The sequence below is a fragment of the Monodelphis domestica genome, chromosome 8 (genome assembly GCF_027887165.1).
Source record: "Monodelphis domestica isolate mMonDom1 chromosome 8, mMonDom1.pri, whole genome shotgun sequence".
NCBI lineage: Eukaryota > Metazoa > Chordata > Mammalia > Didelphimorphia > Didelphidae > Monodelphis > Monodelphis domestica.
In genome coordinates, this window is record NC_077234.1 from 246287724 (window position 1) to 246309704 (window position 21981).

Sequence of the window (21981 nt, forward strand, 5' to 3'; positions counted from 1 at the left end):
TTACTTGTGAGAAATTTTGGTAAAATGTTAGGTAAGTAGGGGGGGATTGAAATTGCTTTGTCAGTTGCAAGGGCGTAAGATTTGAAGTGAGGATGGAGGTTCAAATACAACTTTGTCTTTTGCTTGCTGAATGACTTTGGCTAACTTTTTATCACTCTGGGCCTGAGTTTTCTCATCCATAAAATGATGGAATCAGAATCAGTGATGTTTATTGTCTCTTTCAGTTTTTAATCTATGGAATCTTTTCCCCCTATCTGTTTAAATGAAGAAGCTGATTGGTGTGATAAAAAGATATTTTTAAAAATTTATAGTTTGAAAAATATAATATCTTGTATTTCACAAGGTTATTAATAGTATTTACATTCTACTCCTTTTGTGTTCATATCCACTTTAATGTACTTAGAAAGCCATCACTTCATTTTCCCTTTTCATAAATGAAGTGCTCATTGAATATGATGTTGCAAAAAAAGATGGAGAAAATGACATTGAATCACATGATAAGATAAAGATTTCAACAGAGAAATAAGCCCATGATGATCAGAACTACAGAAAACATTCTAGCACAAAATTTAATTCAATTTAGTTGAACAGAGATACATTAAATACTTACTGTGTACCAAAGCTATACAGTTAAGTCCTGATTATTATGAATAATTAGTGCAAATATTGAATGTTCTGAATTGGTTGCATAATTTGGATTCATACTGCATATTTCTGCTCAACTGAATCAATTGCAATGTTTATATAATCATGAACTTGAATGTTTTGAACTCAAATCCATGGGACCATTTCAAGACCATTTCATTATTCACACTAATCAGGACCTAATGGTGATAGAAAGTAACAGGTTGGCAACTGAGATCCAAGTAGAGTAAGAATTAAAAACCAATCCATGACATTGCTTCTGGATGTCCAGATTAAAATGATTCAATGTACTTTTTTTTCCTCTGAAGCTCATGGATAAATATAATATGGCTTTCTCTCTATTTCATATGTTTTCACAAGTGTAGGCAGAAATCATAATTATGCCTATGTAATGATATGGTATGTTTTGACCATGTTTGTTATATGTATTCACATTAGTCTATCTAGATGTAACTCAAAAAGAGGCTTGAAAAATTGACTCAAATCTAGTCTGCACACTCTTTGATTACTGCTAGGAGAAGACTGAAGCCAGAAAATGGCCACTCTGTTCTTCTTAAGGAGAGGATATATTGGGCTAAGATTATATTAGTTTGACACCCTCCATAAATACTGTTAGTTGAGGGGAAATAAAGTGGAGATTCATACTTAGTTTAAACAAAAAGGAATACTCTACACCCATGATGGCAAACATATGACACACATGCCAAAAGGAGCATGCAGAGCCCTCTCTATAGTCACTCCTATAGTCTCTTGCCAGAGTTTGTTACTAGAAAGCCAGAGCGACTTGGGGTGAAGCTGTTTACCTCCCTTCTCTATGCAACTTAACATGTCCTGAAACAGGTGGAATCTTACTTCTTCTATCTCAACATTGGAAGCCTAAAGACCAAGGTCTTTGTATTTTCTCAAGTTTCCATCTCCTGTTTTTGTATTTTACTCTGGTTGTATGCCATTTCTAGAATGCTCTCCCTTTTCATCTCCACCATAATTATGAAAGATAGCTTTCATAATTCCTGACTTCTTCAAGATTCCCACACAAATGGACTCCAGTCAGGGTTTATGCCTCAATATAAAGCTGTGCAGATTGAACAAACAACAAACATTTCAAGAAGTTTATTGCTAGCTTAGTACTCAAAAACTACTCAAATGGCCTAGCTCCACTCAAAAGGAAAAAAAGAAAAGCAATTAAAGAAAATTAGCTCCCTAATTCATGTTGAAATTGGGCTATACAGAGTTTTCTCTACTATATAAAGATCTTCCCAATGGGATTTGGAGTCTAGGATTCATCCCTCTTCTTTTGAGATGAAAAGTCATACTAAGCTAGTTTGATGCCTACAGATCATTCTGGTTCTCTTCTGATCTGAACACATGCTTACCAACCTATTTTTAATAAATATACAATTCCTTCAGAAAAGAAAAAATGAAGTTTCCCATTTCAGAAAAGCTGAATCCTTATCTCAACTCCAGAAGTATAGCACTCTCTCCAATCAGAGATGAGAAATATGGAGTTAACAGAGGTCACTCATATACCATCAGATGAGAAACCCTCTAGTTTGAATGAAGATTCTTCCATAATTCCTAAGCATATTAAACACTTCGTTGACCAAAATTTCCAAATGTCCTTTCAACCACTTACCACCAGATAGCTCTAACAAAAGAATATTGATGTGGAAGCTATAGGAAAAACAAGTATAGTTTTTACTTCATTCTTTTTGAGGAATAAAGTAAAAATTGTAAGTTAAGCTCTTACATAATAATTGTCCTACCAAGTAAACATCCAGAGGTTTTACTGGCTATTCCATGAGTCCTCCTTACAGCTTTAGCTGGCATGAGCCCAGAAGGTTCATCAAAAAGACCCCTTCTTCTTGAACATTACTGAAGTACTGGCTATATTATCTGGACTAGACTCTGATGGCCAAATTCCTGGGACTCATGCTACCAACTGAAATTGGACACTCCACTTCCTACTCCCTAAAACAGAAAAGAATGGCTAAGGACCAAGAAGTTTTTATCTTATTACATGATTTCTTACTGGAAGCACCAAACTTCTGTTGTATCCAATGAAGTAAATACGGTGCTGAAACTGATTCAGGCTCTCTTTAAGTTCTAGCTATTTAGCTAACCAAAAATTTAAGCACATAACTAGTTAAAATGGAATCATGCATATTATGAATAGAAATGTTTTATAATTTCATCTCTTCAAGACACTTGCCTCGAATGTTATCTTAATTCTACAGGAATCCATCTTCCCAGATCCACCATATGGAGAGGTTTCACCAGATGAGCAAGTTGATGAGAATCTTCTCACATACCAGATACTTGTATAGAGAAGGAAACTGAAATTTAAAAGAAATTTAAATTAAATTAAAAGAAATGTATTCAAGTTTAAAAATATATCTAATAAATTTCAGAAGGCAAGATTCAAATGTTTATTAATAATTATAAATCCAAAATTTTATCCAATAAACTATAGTGCCTCTTATAAATGCTTGCTAATCATATTTTTCCTCTAGAAAAATAATATGAGGTGAGGTAGGGTGGAAAAGAAAGTAGACTGATATATTTAAGGAGATTGTAGGTAAAGACTCCAAATGCTTGGAATAGATGATATTTAAGTTATTTTCCAACCTGAACATTCTATTATTTCAGACATTTAGTTAATCTTTAGATTTAAAGTCTATAATGAAATAATATCATCTTAAAGTATTATATTTACCAGGAGATGAAATTTATTCCCTGGAGGAAAGAAAAATATCAAGATTAGCCAAGACAAATTACAATGACATTTAATAAAATTTGTTCAATAAAACACACATTTGAAGGTATTTTTAACTATTATATGACTTGAACCTATTGCTTTAAAAAGGTATGGATAAGATAAAAATTTTATACTATAACAACTACAGTTTTTAGTGTTTGTGGCAATAGAAAGGAATAAAGAAAATTAATATTTTGGTTCCAGTAATGTACTTATTGAATTACAAAAAAGGACTTAAGGGCAAATCTCATTAGACTGTCAGAGTTGTATGTATATCCTAAAGAAAAAATTAATGTCCCAAAGATACCAGGATTAAATATAAAGAGGAAAATTGGTTCATAAGCAAATTCCCTAAATTTGAACTCATTGAGGAGAGCTGAAACTTAAAGCTTACTTAATGAGAATTCTTAATCATGGAAACTAATTGGTTAATAGGTTGACTCTTTTAAGAATGGACAATATAAAAATAGTAACATGAAAGTTATAATGATGTTGGCAGCTGTGGTTTATTTAATTAAAATCTTACTCTAGGTAAGAGAGATTTAACAAAGTTAGAAAGTCAAAGACTGTCCATTTGAAAATAAAACTAAATAGTTTGGGATAGTTTCATGACCAATGGGGCTAGCCAGTAAATAAAAAATAAACTGATGAAATTACTATATTTTTTAAACCACTGAAATAGAGAGGCTTAGTCAGCAAATATTAATGACCATGATGATCCTTCAGTGACTTTTTCCCCTTAAATTTGGTTTTTAAAACATTTCCCTATACTTACATTTTTCCTACATCAACTTTTACTTATTTTTTTAATGTGACTGGATCAAGAACATGGTAAAGAGACAGCAATTGCTTAATTTCCAGAGAGTCTAATAGAATGCAAGCTTCTTGACTGCAGAAATTATTTCTTTGTTGTTGTTAGCATTGTTAGTGTCTTTCTCTCTTTGTATCCTAAGTGATTAACAGTTCCTTGCACACAGAAGACACTTAATAAATGCTTATTAAATTAAATTGAATTGTTTGTTGAACTGAATAATTATTCTGCTTAATTTGATTAACATCTGTTCTCAATTTTATATCTCAATAATTTAAATTGCAGCCATTCACTTAATTCGTATATTAATATATTATTTTTGAGCATGGAACTTTGACTAATTTGATTTACATTTAAAAAAAAGAAATGTATTAGTTTGAGAGCAGAATTGTTGAGACAAGCAGAGACTTCTAATTTGTTTTATCATCAGTAAATATTTATATAATGTAATTAGACAAGATGATCTCTCAGGTTCCTTCTAGTTCTGATAATCTATGATTCTATGTAGCACTTGGGAACCTACATTGCATTGCTTAGGTGACTATCTTCACTGAAGATAAATCACTTAAATAGTAAAACAAGATATGATCTGAATACACAAATTTGTTTGGCTTAATTGAGTAGTTTTTTTTAATGTTTAATTTAGCTAAAAATAGAGAATTTTGACTACATGTTTCTGAGATACTGGTTCAATTGAATTATTTATTTTCAAACTTGTTTAGTCTCAAACAGATAATCCTAGCCACAAACAAAGGAGCAATTATAAGTGGATATCTTGAAGAAGAACAAAATATAATAAGTGTATAATAGGCTCTTTCAAAGATTTGCCATGAATTTATCCTCAAATAATCAACTTACATTAAATAAATCTCTCCATATTTAGAATCAGTAAATACAGTCAAGGAGGAAATACTGGTAGCCTTTCCTGCTAGGTATAAACTACAACAGTTTATTAGATCCATTGTCATCCCTTTCAAGCATCCTCAATGGAGCAATAAGACATGGAATTAAGAGACTTTTCCTGATGACATCCCAAGAATAACACATATCCTCACCTTATCTGTGACAATCCAAAGTATATCATCCTAAAAAGACACAAAGGAAAAACCAGAAAAATGAAGAATGCCTATTTTATATAATGAAGTTAGGTAGCTCATTAAATCAATCCATCAGTTTGTAAATATTTGACAGACCCTGCAGTTAGACTCAGAAAATAATGGGAGAAAGAGGATTTGTGCTTCATTTGATGATCCCAGTTTCCTTTCATATAGAAAAATTCATATTTTATTACCATTATTTTAGTGATTAGATAACGTTGTTAAATACCAAAAGTTATGAAGACACAAAGCTATGCGTTAACAAAAAAGAAATGAGTAGACTTTTACACTTAGCATGTGTTCTCTTCAAAATTGTATCAATAATGATTTATAAGTAAGAAATGACATAAATATATCAACCAGGAAGTTTATAATCAGTGAAGTACATGTTGCAAAGGTGAGGGACAAAATAATGAAGAGATTAAGGTGCTAATCACTGAATCTTATCAGGTCTATTAGGAATACTTCTAGAAAACATTTGATGGATACTATGTAGGAGATTTCTGGGAGGAAAATAACAGAAACTGTAATGCTAACTGCATTGATGGAAGTTGTTTCAGTGAGGTCACAGATCCATTCAAGTACTGAAGTATCACTTATATGAGAAGAATAGTGATAAGATTAAAACTACTTGGAGACTAACTAATGGGCTGGGGGGTGGGAGGAAGACTGTCAGCCACATGTGGCTGACTATTCCCTTAACAAGTTCTATCTGTGAATTCCCTGGAAAAAAATCCCCTCCTTCCTCTTGTGTCTCAAATTTTAGTGATGTCCCTTTAGGGATATCCCTTTCCAAAGCTCCTCCAATTGGAGGACTCTGACCTCACTTCTAGGCAAGAGGTAGGTTTTCTAGACACCAGGGAGTCATATGGAGAAAGATCCAAAGGTCCTCCAGATGCCAGGAGTCATGAGACCTTTAGGATGGAAATAGAGTGCACCTGTTCACTACTAACTTTCCTTTGTCCCACTATCTTAAATAATTTGTTGACAGATAAGCAACAGGCTTTGTCTGTTCTTGATTCAATCAGAGGATAGGGTGAGTTTCAAAATAATTCAGTGAGAGAGTAAATTCAGATTTAATATCAAAACTCTCCCTTTTTAAAATTCAAAGTTAATCTTGGGGTAGCAAAAAAGCAAAGAAGGGTAGTATCAATTTTCACAATTATGAAAAAAGAATAATAACCTAAGACTAAATCTCAGGTTGCAGGTTATATATCACAAAATATCAGTGCTGTTGGTTATATTGGTAGCCTTCTAGTTCAATATTTCCTCATAAAAGAATCCATTTTACAAAAACATGACCCAGGAGACAAGATGATGGAGTATAATAGGCTGGGACCTAGCTGAACTCTCCCAACATTCCCTTACAAACAACTTTAAAATAGCACCTTAAATCAAATTGCAGAGTGTCAGAGAGAACAAAAGTTCAGAGTGGACACATTTTTCCAGTCTAAGGTGAATTAAGAAGTCTGCAGAGAGATATACGACTGGAGCTCAGCAGGACAACCAACCCTGGAGATAGTTGGAACAACAGCAGCAGAAACTCTTAGCTTACAGAAGGTAATGGTGTCAGACAACTGGTCAGAAAGAAATTAAAGGGACTCTTTGAGAGTATTTGTTGCAGCTGGCACTGATTTGCAACTCTACTGTCCATAACTAGTTCTAGGTTGCAGTTCCAAGATGAGGAGGAGTCCTTGTGGTTGGTCACAAGGGATCAGAGACCTTGATCACATCTCCAGAACAAAGAAAAGAGTTACTACTTGTGGCCATAGAAGAGCAAAGGAAATAGTCTTGGGCCAAAAAGAACACTATTACTTCTGGTGGCAGGAGAGTAAGGACACTTCATGGGTAAACACCAAAGCACAGACTAGAAGAGCTATGACCACTACAAAACAATAACAACAAGTTAGAAACAATGGAAACTTGAAAACCTTCAGAAATAGCTTTTAAACTAGAGTCTGATATAGTTTAAAACTTGGCACAGTACCTCCCCACCCCAAGGTGAACAGAGCCCAACTTTAACAAAAGGTCAGAGTTAAGAAATAAGTTGGCAAAATAAGCAGACAACCAGTAAAAGTACTTGAATATGAAAATCTGCTATAGTAATAAGGAATACTAAGACAACAATGTGTAAAGAGATATAAGCAAAGTCTCAAAGGAAAATGCCAATTGGACCAAAAGCCAAAAGAATCCTTGGAAAGGTTGAGTGAAATGAGAGTAATGTAAGAAAACAATTAAAAGAGAATTAACAGGTTGCTTACAAGAAAAAGGCACAAAAATCCAGAAAATATAACACCTTAAAAACAGAATTGGGCTAATAGTAAAAGAGCAACCATGATTCACTGAAGAAAAAACTCCGTACAAAGCAAGATGGACCAAATGGAAAATTAAGCACAAAAAAATCGCTAAAGAAAATAACTTTTTAAAAATTAGAATTGAGGAAGTGAAAGGTAAAGACCCTGTGAGACAAAAGAATGAAAAAGTGGAAGAAAATGTGAAATAATACATTGGAAAATCAACTGACCTGGGAAATAGATTGAGAGATAATTTTAGAATTATTGGACTACCTAAAAACCATGTTGTTGTTTTTAAAATCTATATATCAGAGTTCAATAAATTGTCAGAGAAAAATGTTTAATCTTTGAATCAGAGGAATAAATAGACATTGAAAGAATCCATCAAGCATATCCTGGACCCAAAATGAAAACTCCCAAGTATATTATAGCCAAATGCCAAAATTTGTAGTTCCAGGCAAAAATATTGCAAGATAAAAGAAAAATTTAAATATCATGGAGCCACAGTCACAGTCACACAAGATGTAGCAGTTTCCATGTTATAGGAGAAAAGGCTTTGGAACATAATATCCCAGAATTCAAGGGAGTTAGGATTATAACCAAGAATAATCTAACCAGAAAAATAGAGTATAATCTTTCTAGGGGAAACGGATATTTAACTAAATAGATGATCGCCAAGCATTCCTGATGAAAAGGTCATCTCTGAATAGAAAACATTACATTCAAAAAGAAGACTTGAGAGAAGCATAAAAAGTAAATATGAAAGAGCATATATAAGGGATTCAGTGAAATTAAAATATTATTTTACTATATGACAAAATGATACATGCAACATTGAAAAACTTCATCGATATTAGGGATTTAGAATAAGTCTACATAGAGAGAGGGCATTGGTGTATATTGATTATATTTTAATGATTATTAAAAAAATGAATGAAGGAATAAGAAAGAGTGATGCTCTGGTAGAAAGAAGAAGGGAGAGGAAGAATGGGGTTAAGTAAAGGTGTATGAGGAAAAGTTTTATAGTGGAAGGAAAATGGCAGCAGGAAACAATGCTTTTACCTCACTCTCATTAGAATTGGTTCAAAGAGGGAAGAATTATACACACACTTAGCTGAATAAAGAATTCTGTTTTGAAATCAGGAGGGGAAGGTAATTAGACATATGGGGAGGGTGATGAAAGGGAGAACAGATTAGGAGAGACTGTTATTGGAAGCAAGACAGACTTTTAAGGGAGTAAAAAATAAAAAGAGAGAAGGGATAAACAGGGAAATGTGATAAAGGGAAACACACAATGATCATGACTATGACTGAAATGAGATAATTCATGAAACAGAAGCAGATAGCAGAAAGGATTGAAAACCAGAATCGAGCAATCTGTTGATAAAGGAGACAAGTATAATTCAGAAAGACACACACAAAGCTGAAATAAAGGTAGCAGTCTATTTTGCTTCAGACAAAGCAAATGCAAAAACAGACCTAATTGAAAGAGATAATCATATTTGCTAAATGGTATCTTAGACAATAAGTAATCTTTTTAATGAAGCAATTTTCTCTGATAAAGTGCTTTTATTTAACATATTTAGGAAGCTGAGTCAAATATATAAAAATAAGAGTCCTGCCCATTTGATAAATGGTCAAAGAATATGAATAAGTAGTTTCCAAATGAAGAAATCAAAGTTATCTATAGTAATACAAAAATGTGCTCTAAACCACTTTTGATTTAAAGAAAAGCAAATTAAAATATCACCACACACCTATCAAAATGAAAAATCAGAGCAGAGAGGAGAGAATATCAGGATATTATAGAACTGTTGGCAGATTAGTGAATTTGCCCAAACATTCTGGATAAAATCTCAAACTATATCTAAAAACCTATAAAATTCTGTATACCCTTTGATTCTGCAATGGTGCTATTAGTTTTGTACCCCAATGAGATCAAAGAAAAAGTAAAAGGCCCTAGATGCACAAAGATACCATGTCTTTTTGCATTGGCAAAGAATCAGAAATTGAGAAGATGCTCATTAACTGGGGAATGACTGAAATCATTTTGGCATATGATTGTGATATAGTACTCTTACGCTAAAGAAATGATGAGTGGGAGGGTTTCAGAAAAAATGGAAAGACATGAATTGATAGAAAGTAAAATAAGAAGAAATGGAAGGTTATCATGCACAATAACAACTAAATTGTAATGATGATCAAACATGAAAGACTTGGATATTCTGGTACATATTATTATCTAAAACAATTCCAAAGGATTCATGATGAAAAAAATTCAGAGAGAGAACAGATGAACTCTGAGTGTGAACTGAGGCAAAATTTCTCAATTCCTTGTTTGTTTGTTTTTTTCAATACGACTAATATAGAAATGTTTTGCATAATTTCTCCTATATAATTGATATCATGGGGTGTTTTTGCCTTTTTAGTGGGTGAGAGAGGGAGAGAATCTGAAAATCAAAATTTGAAAAAAAAGAATGTTAATAATAATAAAATATTTTAATATTTCCCATTTGAATTAATTTATTTAGTCAATTTATAACATTATTCCTTGGTTACAATAATCACATTATTTCCCTCCCTTTCCTCCAGCAACCCTTCATGCAGCCAACCAAATGGTTCTCTCCCTTTGAGGTCCTGCTTTCACTAAGGATGGTGTAGGGGTGGGTAGACACTGCATAGGGACTCTGGGTCCGACTGTAGCCATGAACATAAGTCATCCCTGGGAAGGTTTCTGAAGGATAAAACTGTCTCCTGGCTTCTCTCATCTTTCTTGGACTTCTGGCAGTCTGAGGGCAGCCACAGGTCCAAAGGAGAGGTTATCTAGTTGGTGAGGAGAACCAGGGAGGGAATGAGAGTTGCCATCCTGGGCTTCAATAACCGAGTGTGCTGGGGCTGGAATGTAGCAGGGGAGGGCTGGGTTATGGATGGCTTGGTCTGGAATTCTATCCTGGGGCAGGAAAGAAGAGATTTGTTTCTGTTGTTAGTGTGTATCTGTTTTTCTGTCAGTCTTTCAGTAAATTAGTCTGTATGTTTCTGTGTTGTCCTGCCAGTCTCTGTCCCATCTAAAATGTCTTTGTTTCTGAGTGTATCTAATTGTATATTTGTCTCTTAGCATCTCTGTGTATCCGTATCAGAGTATCTGTCTCATCTTTCTAGTCTCTCTCAGGCTTGGTGTATCTGGGTTGCTCTCTCTCTCATCCAGTGTCTGTCTCTGTATTTGTTACAGCGCATCCTCTCTTTCTCTGAAAAGAGTCTATGTGTCTATATTTGTCCCTTTGTGTGTATATGTGTGTGTGTGTCTATCTCTATAGGTGTATGGGCCCCCAAGGGCCAGCCTTGGCCTGATAGTGTTGGCCAGGTAGTAATAGGTCTCTGGGTGGGTGGAGGGTTCCTCGGGAAAGGTGTCCAGAAGGCTCAGACAAGGGCTACTTGTACTTGTGGATGTAGTACCCAGTGACGTAGCCGATGATGAAGATGACCCAGAATAGAACGATTCTGCCTACCACCTTCATAGCGATGCCCAGCTTCCCAGTACATAGTTTATTGTAGACCCGCTCACAGCCAGAGCTCTCTGGTGTCGACACATTCGTGTCAGTTTTTGATCAGTAAGGAAGGGTATTCAGAGGTCTGAACTTCTGCTGCTTCTAGGCCGCCATCTTCATCAATTAATAAAATATTTTAAAATTTAAAAAACCCACATGGCATAAGTGGTCATCCCACCTTTTTTGAAGACTTTCAGTAAAAATAAACCTACTACTTCCAAGGCATCCTATTCTTTGCAAGACAGATAAATGTGATAGAAAAAATGTTATTGTTTTTTGTTTTTTTCTTGACATCAAGCCTAAACTGGCTTCTTAAAACTTCCAGTTATTCCTAGTTTTACCCAATAGGGTAAAATGTATTTCTTTTTCTGTATATAAGACTTTTAAATTTATAAATATAACTGTTTATAGAGTATATAAGATCATTATACATCAAATTGTTTTATTCACCTATTGAGATTTTAGATTAATTTAGATTCTTCTAATTAATTCTCCATTTCTAGTTCCTTCTCTCAAGTAGTAATCTATTTCTTTATTTTTCTTCTTTTATTTTCTAGAATAGTTTACAAAATACCTGGATCAAATCTGTTCCCTGGTATATGACCTTAGAAATTTTACTTAAACTCCCTTTACTCCATCTGTAAAAAGAGGGGGCTGGACTAGTTTGAGTCCCAAGACGGGTTGTAACTATAAATCCTATGATTTTATATGGACCCAAAGACTCTCCTAGAAGAGAAGGAAAAGTTTAATATATAATCCTGGAACCTTGTAGAAGGTGGGGGAATAACTAGAGAAGGTAAAAGGAATGGAAGAGAAAAGTTGAGGAGGGAAATATAAACATCAAAGAAAGGAAGGGGCATAATTTTCATTTACTTTTCCCTGTTCTTGACAATTTTTTTTCCAACCAACCCAAAGAGTAGAAAACCTTCTTCCTTATGTCCCACAAATCCATCATCTCACCCTTAGGACGAGTAATACAAGTGTTTAATTATCAACAGTAGAGCTAATTCATAAAGTATTTAATTAGCAACAGTAGTGCTGCCCATCCTCACCATCTCCAGTGTGGTATATTAGCTTTCTACTTTCTGTAGCTCTAGTCAGTACTTTTATGGCCTATGGGAATACAATAGGATCAAAATGATCATTAAAAACTAAGAAATAGAATCTCTAAACAACTTACATCAAATTATGTAAATCAATAAAATACAATTCCAAAATCTTCTTTTCATCTATGATTCTCTCTGGTTATAATTGTATGCTCTGGAAACCACTTAAATTCTTATCATAAAATGGCACTGCTTAACTAAATTAGTATAGTGGATGTAATCGTGGACTTATAGTTAAGAGACCTTAACTAAAATCTCACTCTGCTACTTGCTATTTATGTGAACTTGACTAATACGTACCTTCAGTGGGCTACAATTTCCTAAAATATGATAACTGGGCTCCAAGTTCTCCAAGGTTCCTTCAGATTCTAGAGCATATAATTCTATGACATGCTGAGATTGCTTTATATGCTCTAGTTTGTTAGGGTCATGTCTATCTGGGTGATCATATCAACCATTCAGACTATTGCATTATTTGTGTAATGTTATGATTATCTAACAACCTCCAATCCATACAATAATATGTCACTTGGATTGACTGGTAAAAGCAGAAGTTACCTGTCATTATAATGATCTAAATAATGCAATCAGGATGAAAATTTATATAAAATAGACACAGTTAAGTATACATTGGATAAATACCTTATATTAAAAATTCTATAAGCAAAATTCCACATATCAAGTTTTGAGACATCAAATAATTTCAAAAATTGTATCTTTTAGAATTAGATACTTTAGAGCATTTTTAAATAAGAATTTTCTATTTTATTCAGCAAGCAAAGAAAAAATAAAGATCAGACACTTGCCAGACAAGACTTTTATTCATATTACAAAACCACAAATGGCAAATTATCTACTTTCTCATCTTATTTGTAAAGCAAAAACAATCTATTTTATTGAACCGGATGCCTACTACTTTCTCATAAATGCAATATTAAAGACCCTTTGTATATTACTTCAATGCTGTTTCAATTGAATACAAGATATATGAGATGTGGTCACCCATAAGAAAGAGTTGACTGCTTTATTCTACACAAAACAGAGCAATCTTGAAACATCAATGATGAATATATCACTATCGGACAGAGCCTGTGGTTTTTAATGTCATGAAATATAAAGTTTTTTTTCAAAAGAGGATTTATTAGTGTTAGTTCTCCTCTTAAAAACATTCAACATTTGCTCACTAGGAGTTAGTAGTGTGCAGTAAAGAAAGAAATGTTCATTGCTGTTAGCCATTATTTCTTTGATAAATATGTGTGTGTTCTAAGTAAGTCTACTGATTAAGCAAGACATTAAATCACTTTTAAATGGCTTAAAGTCATTTCAGTATTTTAAATAGAATAAAACAGATACATTAAAATATAGGTGTAATTCTGATGCACTGAGCAGAGGTTGTTTTGATGATGAATGGTTTCTATGCCAGTGGTTATCTGACTTGCAGAGTTGGGTGATATCATCACAGAAGCACAGAGCTAAAAAGGACATCAACCAATAGGTTCTTGAATTATGGTTATTCTGAACATGAACTCTTTCCTCAAATTGGCAAATATTCTATTCTTTAATTGGAAACTTCCAATGAGGAATAACACATTGGGTTTCCAGGGAGCCTAATTAACTTTTGAACAGACATTGTTAAGGAGTTTTTCTTCGTGTCATATCAAAAATCTGCTTCTCTGAAACATACTGGTCCTATTTCTAGCTTTTGGAGCCAAGAAAAGCAATTCCAAGACCTCTTCTATGAGATGAAATACTTGAATAAACTTATATGTAACTCTATTCTCCAAGTTACCCATCCCCAGTTCCTTCAATTAATCCTTATATATCATAGTTTCCAGGCATAATCCAAGTATTTTCATGAAGGTTTCCTGTTTTGCAATGTACTTCCTACATTGAGATATCCAGAGCTAAACACATTGTCATCTAACCAGGACAGATTATATCAGTACATTTCTCTTTTTATAAATAATATTCCTTTCAACATAGCCAAGGCTTGAATTAACTAATTTTTTTTGGCTGCTGTATCATATTGTTGACTCACAATGAGCTTGGAGTCGACTAAAACTTCTTTTGCACCAGCTGTTGTCTAGATATGCCTTTTCTATTTTTTATAAAGCTGATTATTTTAAATAAAGAGTAGAATATGATATTTATCCCTTTTGAAGTTCTCATTTGATTGGATTAAGCTGGTGAGATAAATTTGTGTCCTGAATCTATTATCCAACTTGCTTCAATCCTTGTTTTAAATAACAGACAACCAGCATACCATATATAGTTTTATCAAAATTACTGCTAAAAAAATGTCAAATGGCAAAGGACAGGGTCTTAGGTCTCCATTAAAAACTTCCCTCCAAGTTGATATTGTTCAATCAATTATTACTCTTTGGGCATGGTCATTCCACTAATTTTGAAGATACTTATCTATTTACCTCTCAATCTACCTATCCATTCAACCTAAGTCAAATCTTTGTTATTCTACTCTTTCTACAAGGATAACTAGAGCAAAATTTTAATTCTATTAATTTGGAATGTTCTTCCACATAAGCCCTGAGTTCTAGGTCCCCCTGTACCTCCAATCTCAGGCATGTGCTATTTTCATGAAAAGGCTATGGAGACATTCAAAATTAACCATTCATAAATGATGCACAATGCAGAATCTTATTAGACTTCATCTCACATCTCCCCAATATCAATCTCCTTAGCCCTTTGCCACAATAACTTTAAATCATACCGTTGAAGCACATTCACTGAAAATACAAATACCAGGCATAATGTATTATAATGCTAACATAAACTACCCTGAGCTTCATAATTTTGGCACTTAGGCATCAATTTTTGAAAGCACCCTATACCCTCAACTTCACTCTGGCTCTCTGAACCGAACCACAATGTTATCATAAATATAAAGTCCTTTTTTTCCCACAAACTCTGGGCCCATATTTTCCCCAAATACCTTTTTGTCTGAATTCCGGAAACTTTATCTCTCAAAATCTAGGTGCTTGACTTTCTTCTCATTTTTGATCACCAGTTCAAAGGTGGAGTGGTCACTATTTTGCAAGGATTACATTGTCTCTAATTTAGCAATAAATTAATCAATTTGTTCAGAATCAGGTCCTCTAAATTTGAAAATTAGTATTCTCATTTTGGAAAGTCAAAGATTTACAACTTGCCTTCTTTTTACAAAAAACAAAACAGTAGTATATGTGTGCATACGTCACCTACCTTATCACTACAGTATTTTGCTTCAGTTTCCCAAAAATCCCTTTCTAATTCTTTAGTATGTCCATATGGTATATAGTATACTCCCACCACAATATGTTTTCATTTTTGCCTGCATTGATCCTCATCGAAATACACTCCCCTATATTTCTGCTCTCATGCACCTAGATTTCCTGATGTAAATATATCTTCTTTATACACGAAGATCTTCCAAAAATATCCTTTATCTATTCTGTTCTTTCTGTAAAAGTATCCTAATAGAGCCATACTCTAGTCTAATTAGTATCACTAATATGAGGTCAAATGTGCCCCTTAGAAAAAAGAAATATTTTGTATATGCATGTTTAACCATTATAAGCTTATAACTTTTATTGCTGACTCCTCAGATAGTGTTTCATACTCTATTCTCTCATTATATCCCCTTATCTCTCCTCACACAAACATTAACCTATTTCAAGCCCTCATCATCTCTTACTTATATTATTTCAAGAGCCTTCTAATTGGTCTCCCTGCCTCAACTCTCTCCCCACTTAATTCTTCATACAAGTGCTAAAGTTCTCTTTCCTAAAGCATAGGTCTAATCATTTTATCTTCCCATCGCCACTTAATGAACTCCAAAAGCTTCTTATTAACTCCAGGAACAACTCTAAAGTCCTCTATTTTTTTCCATTTTACTATTTCTTTTTTATTTGAATTAGTTTATTTAGTAAATTTAGAACATTATTCCTTGGTTACAGTAATCACATTATTTCCCTCACTCCCCTCCACTCACCTTCCGGCAGCCAATGTGCAATTTCATTGGGTATTACTTGTGTCCTTGATCAGAACCTATTTCCATGTTGTTGGGGTTTGCACTAGGATATTCATTTAGAGTCTAAATCCCCAGCCATATCCCCTCGACACATGTATTCAAGCAGTTATTTTTCTTCTGTGTTTCTACTCACACAGTATTTCCTTTGAATGTGGATAGTGGTTTTTCTCCTAGATTCCTCAAAGTTGTTCAGGATCACTGCATTGCCACTAATGGAGAAGTCCATTACATTCAATTGTTTCACAGTGTATCAGTCTCTGTGTACAATGTTCTCCTGGTTCTGCTCCTCTCACTCTGCATCACTTCCTGGAGGTTGTTCCAGTCCCCATGGAATTCCTCCACTTTATTATTCCTTTGAGCACAATAGTATTCCATCACCAACATATACCACAATTTGTTCAGCCATTTCCCATTTTAAGGGCATTCCCTCGTGTTCCAATTTTTGCCACCACAAAGAGCGCAGCTATGAATATTCTTGTACAAGTCTTTTTTCTTATTATCTCTCTGGGGTACAAACACAGCAGTGATGTTGCTAGATCAAAGGGCAAAAAGTCCTTTAGCGCCATTTGGGCATAGTTCCAAAATGCCCTCCAGAATGGTTGGATCAATTCACAACTCCATCAGCAATGCATTAATGTCCCAACTTTGCCACATCCCCTCCAGCATTCATTACTTTCTTTTGCTATCATGTTAGCCAATCTTCTAGGTGTGAGGTGATACCTCAGAGTTGTTTTCATTTGCATTTCTCTGATTATAAGAAATTTAGAACACTTTTCATGTGCTTTTAAATAATTTTGAATTCTTTAACTGAAAATTGCCTATTCATGTCCCTTGCCCATTTACCAGTTGTAGAATGGCTTGATTATTTGTACAATTGGTTTAATTCTTTATAAATTTGAGTAATTTCTATTGTTTAATTTCCAATTAATTTTTGATTTACCTTTACATGTACCCTTACTAATTATTATTTTCATTGCATTGTGGTCTGAGAAGGTTGCATTTATTATTTCTGCTCTTTTGCACTTCTTTGCAAAGTTTTTATGCCCTAATACATGGTCAATCTTTGTAAATGTACCATGTGCTGCTGAAAAGAAGGTGTATTCTTTTGTCCCTATTTATTTTTCTCCACATATCTACTAACTCTAATTTTTCTAAGATTTCATTCACTTCTCTTACCTCTTTCTTGTTTACTTTTTCGTTTGATTTATCTAGTTTGGATAGAGGAAGGTTCAGGTATCCCACTAATATAGTTTTTCTATCTATTGCATTCTTGATCTCCACTAGTTTCTCCTTTAGAAATCTGGATGCTATGCCATTTGGTGCATATGTGTGGTGTACTGATTTCCTTATTGTCTATACTGCCTTTCATCAGGATGTAATTATCTTCCCTATATCTTTTAACTAGATTTATTTTTACTTAGGCTTTGTCAGATATCATGATTGTGACTCCTGCCTTCTTTTTATCATTTGATGCCCAATAGAATTTGTGCCATCCACTTACTTTTACCCTGTGCATGCATATCTACCTTCCTCATGTGTGTTTCTTGTAGACAACATATGATAGAGTTTTGGATTCTAATCCACTCTGCTATTCACTTGCGTTTTATGGGTGAGTTCATTCCATTCACATTCAGAGTTATGATTACCAGCTGTGTATTTCCCAGCATTTTGATTTCTACTCCTGTTACTGCCTTTTCTACTTTCACTATATCCTTCTACACCAATGTTTGTTTTTCATCAGACCCCCTAGTTTCCACCCTTATTTTACTTCCATTTCTACCCCTCTCCCTTCTTTTCCCCCCTTATTTTCTTTCCAGTCTTTTTAAAATTACCCCCCAACCTCTGCTCCCTTGTACTGCTTCCTTTCCCACCAGTCCATTTGTTACCCTTCTACTTCTCTACAGGGCACAGATCTATTCACTGCCCCCATTGATTGGATTATTCTTCCCTCTTTGGGTCAATTTCAATGCACGTAAGAGTTGAGTATGTCCTATTTCCTACCTCTTTACCTTTCCAGTGTATTGATGTTCTCCCCCCTCCCGCCATGTGCTTCTTTGTGACATATAAATTTACCCATTTTTGTTTCTTTTCCCATTTATTTTAGTATTAACCTCTTTTTTCACCTCTAGTTATGTATATATATATATATACATATACATGTATCTATATACACATGTATATGTATTTATGCATACATATATCTATATACATATTTATGTCTTGGAATTTCATCCTATACAGTTTGTCACTGTTCCCTCTAAGTGTAATTCTTCTAGCTGCCCAGGTGATAATAATTTTTAAGAGTTACCAATGAACTCTTTTCTAAAAGGATACATATAGTTTTAACTTATTGGGTCTCTTTAAAAAGGGTTTTTTTGTTTGGTTGGTTGGTTGATTTTGTTTTTCTTTTTTCCCTCTTTTTTAATTACCTTTTGATGCTTCTCTTGAGTTCTGTGCTTGGGCATCAAATTTTCTGTTCTATTTTGGTCTTTTCTTTACAAATGCTTGGAATTCTTCTATTTTGTTGAATGATCATACTTTCCCCTGTAAGAATATAGTCAGTTTTGCTGGGCTGTTGATTCTTGGTTGTAGACCTAGTTTCCTTGCTTTCCAGAATATCATATTCCATTCATTTTGGTCCTTCAGTGTAGATGCAGTCAGATCCTGTGTTATCCTCACTGTGGTTCCATGGTATCTGAATGACTTCTTCTTAGTAGCTTGCAATATTTTTCCGTTGGTCTGATAGTTCTTGAATTTGGCTGTAACATTCCTGGCTGTTGTTAGTTGGAGATTAAGTACAGGAGGTGATCTGGGGATTCTTTCATTCTCCACTTTTCCCTCTTGTTCTAGAATATCAGGGCAGTTTCCTTCGATGATTTCCTGTAGTATACTGTCCAGGTTTTTTCTTTTGTCATGGTCTTCTGGTAGATGAATGATTTTTAAGTTGTCTCTCCTGGAATGATTTTCTAAACCTTCTGTTTTGTGAATGAGATGCTTCATATTTTCCTCAATTTTTTAATTCTTTTGGTTTTGTGTAATACTGCCCTGCTGCCTTGTGAGGTCACTTAATTCTAGTTGTTGTATCCTGGTTTTTAAAGACTGGATTTCATCTCTGACTTCTTGGCTATCCTTCTCCTTCTGGTCTGATTTTCTTTGGAGGTCATTTTTCATTCTCTTTACCTCATCTCTCGTAGCCTTTGCCTCATCTTTCATCCTCTTTACTTCATCTTTCATCTCCTTTGCCTCATTTTCAAGCTGGTTGATTTTGGCTTTGAAGATACTATTTTATGTTTCCAGATGACTTATCTTAGTTTTTAAGTTCTCTTCCCAATTGCCTTCAGCCTCTCTTAATCATATTTTGAATTGCATTTTGGGTTCTTTCAAAGCCTGTATCCAATTCACTGAGATTTCTGATTTATTGCTTGATGTTCACTCCCCCTTCTCTGTTCTGTTTGCTCTTTGTTCATTGCCTGTATAAAAGCTATTGATTGTAATTTCTTTTTTCTTTTTCTCTTATTTGCTCATATTTACCCCTTCTTTTCTCCCTGCAGTTGTCTGTGCTCTTGCTCCTCTCATCTATTTTTTTTTGTGTGTTTGTTGTTTTGGGGCTTTCTGTCAGTCTCTCTTCTTGGAGCTTTGTCAGGAGATTTCTCAGTGCAGTCTGTGGAAGAGGGGTGTTGGACCTTGAACTTCCCTGACCTCTGAAGACTTTTGATTGGATTAAGTTCAGCTGGGTTGGGCTACATGTGCCCTGAGGCCAAAACTTCCTGGAAGGCTGGAGAAATATGGAGTATCTCCTCTGCTGTGACCAGGCTGCCCACTTTATGCTCCCTCTCTAGCTCTTTCCCCACTGCCTGTGTTTGATGCTCTGAGCCTGGCATAGCCCTGTCTGCAAGGTACTCCCTCCAAACTAGTGCCTTTGCCCACCCAGAAGTTCCCACTGCCATTGGAGGCTTAGCATTCTAGGTGGGGGGGGGGGGTCCTGGGATCTTCCTTCTTTGTTTCCCTTAAACCAGTGTGTTCTCAAATTCTGGCTTTTGCAGGGCATACCTTTTGAATTGAGTCCAGCAGGAGGGTTCCTTGGCTCTGTCTTGTTAGGTTTGATTTTCAGTCCCCAAGGAGCATTTAGTTTGTAATTGGTAAAGAAGGGTTTTCAGAGGTCTGAACTTTTTCTGCCTCTATGCCACCATCTTGACCTCTTAAGTCCCTAAAATCCTCTATTTTGACATTAAAAATCTTCATAATTTGGCACCTTTCTATCTTTCCTCTTTGCTACCTTTTATATCATTTATGATTCAGTTATATTGACTTCCTTGCTATTCCTCCAACAGCACACTCCATCCCCAGTCTCTGTGTTTTATGCTGTTTGTCTTCTACCTCCATCTGTCATAATTTCTGACTTCCTACATGATTCAACTTAATTCACACTTTCTCCAGAAGATCATCCCTCTTACTTCAGTGACTGGTACCTTTCTTTATAAGATTATCTACTGTCTCCTTGTATTTATTTATATGTCATTTCTTCCATTAGATTGTGAGTTCCTTTAAAGTAGGGATTATGTTACTTTGTATAATCCACTATTTTTTAAATTTTATTTTATTTTTCCCCAATTACATGCAAGAAGTTTCAAACATTTTTAAAAGAATTTTTTGAGTCTCATATTCTCTCCATGCCTTCCCACCCACAAGATGGTAAGCATTCTCATATAGATTTTACATGTGCAATTATGCATGTAAAACATTTTTCCATATTAATAGTTTTGTGGAAGCATACTCAAACAGAAATAAGTTAAGAAAGAAAGTCAAAAAATTTTCTTTGGTTTGGATTCAGACTCCAGCTGTTCTTTCTCTGGAAGCAGATGTCATTTTTTATCATGTGCCATTTGAGACTCTTTTGGATCATTATTATTCACAACTGTTCTTTGTACAATATTCCTATCACTTTGTACAGTGTTCTTTGGGTTCCACATATTTCAAACTGCTTCAATTTGTGTTCTCTTTCTAGATTTTTTGAACTTCTCCTGTTTATCATTTCTTACAGCACCACAGTATTCCATTACAATCATGTACTATAGCTTAGGCATTCCTCAAATAATGGGTATCCCCTCACTTGCAAATTTATTGCCCCCGTAAAAAGAGCTGCTTTAAATATTTTCTTATATATAGTTCCTGCCCCTCTTTGTCTTTTATCTCTTTGAAATATAAACCTAGAAATAATATTTCTGGGTCAAAGGTATGTACTGTTTATAGCCCTTTGGGCATGAGTACCAATTGCTTTCTAGCATGGCTGAATCAGTTCCCAACTTCCCCAACAGTGCATTAGCATCTCAACTGTCCCCCAACCCCTCCAAGTTTCATCATTTTCCTTTTCTATCATATTAACCAATCTGATAGTAGTAGAGTGGTACATCAGAGTTGTTTTAATTTACATTTCTCTAATTAATAGTGGCATCTCCACTTTGTAGTTCAGTGCCTTGTGCATAGGAAATGTTTTTAAAATACTTGAGGATTTGACTGACTGACATTGTCTCTCTTCAAATATTTTTTCATGTGTTATGACTATGAACATCAATGGTATTTGACATGAAAGTTGTGAACATTTTCTTCTGTCCTTAATTTTCAGGTTTAAACTCCAGGCAGATTTTTTAATGCCCTCATTTGATGTACTTCAAATAAATGACTATTACATCTATATTTTAAG

The 21981-nt window shown here is 34.5% G+C and overlaps 1 protein-coding gene across 1 annotated transcript; it reads right to left on the reverse strand.

Annotated features, from left to right (window-relative positions):
- Nucleotides 1-11030: 11030 nt before the first annotated feature.
- LOC107649749 (small integral membrane protein 1-like) lies at nt 11031-11204 on the reverse strand (the record flags this gene model as incomplete). Its single annotated transcript, XM_016424663.1, has 1 exon — nt 11031-11204. A coding segment is annotated over one exon (174 nt), but the record flags the coding sequence as incomplete, so codon positions are not given.
- Nucleotides 11205-21981: the final 10777 nt, after the last annotated feature.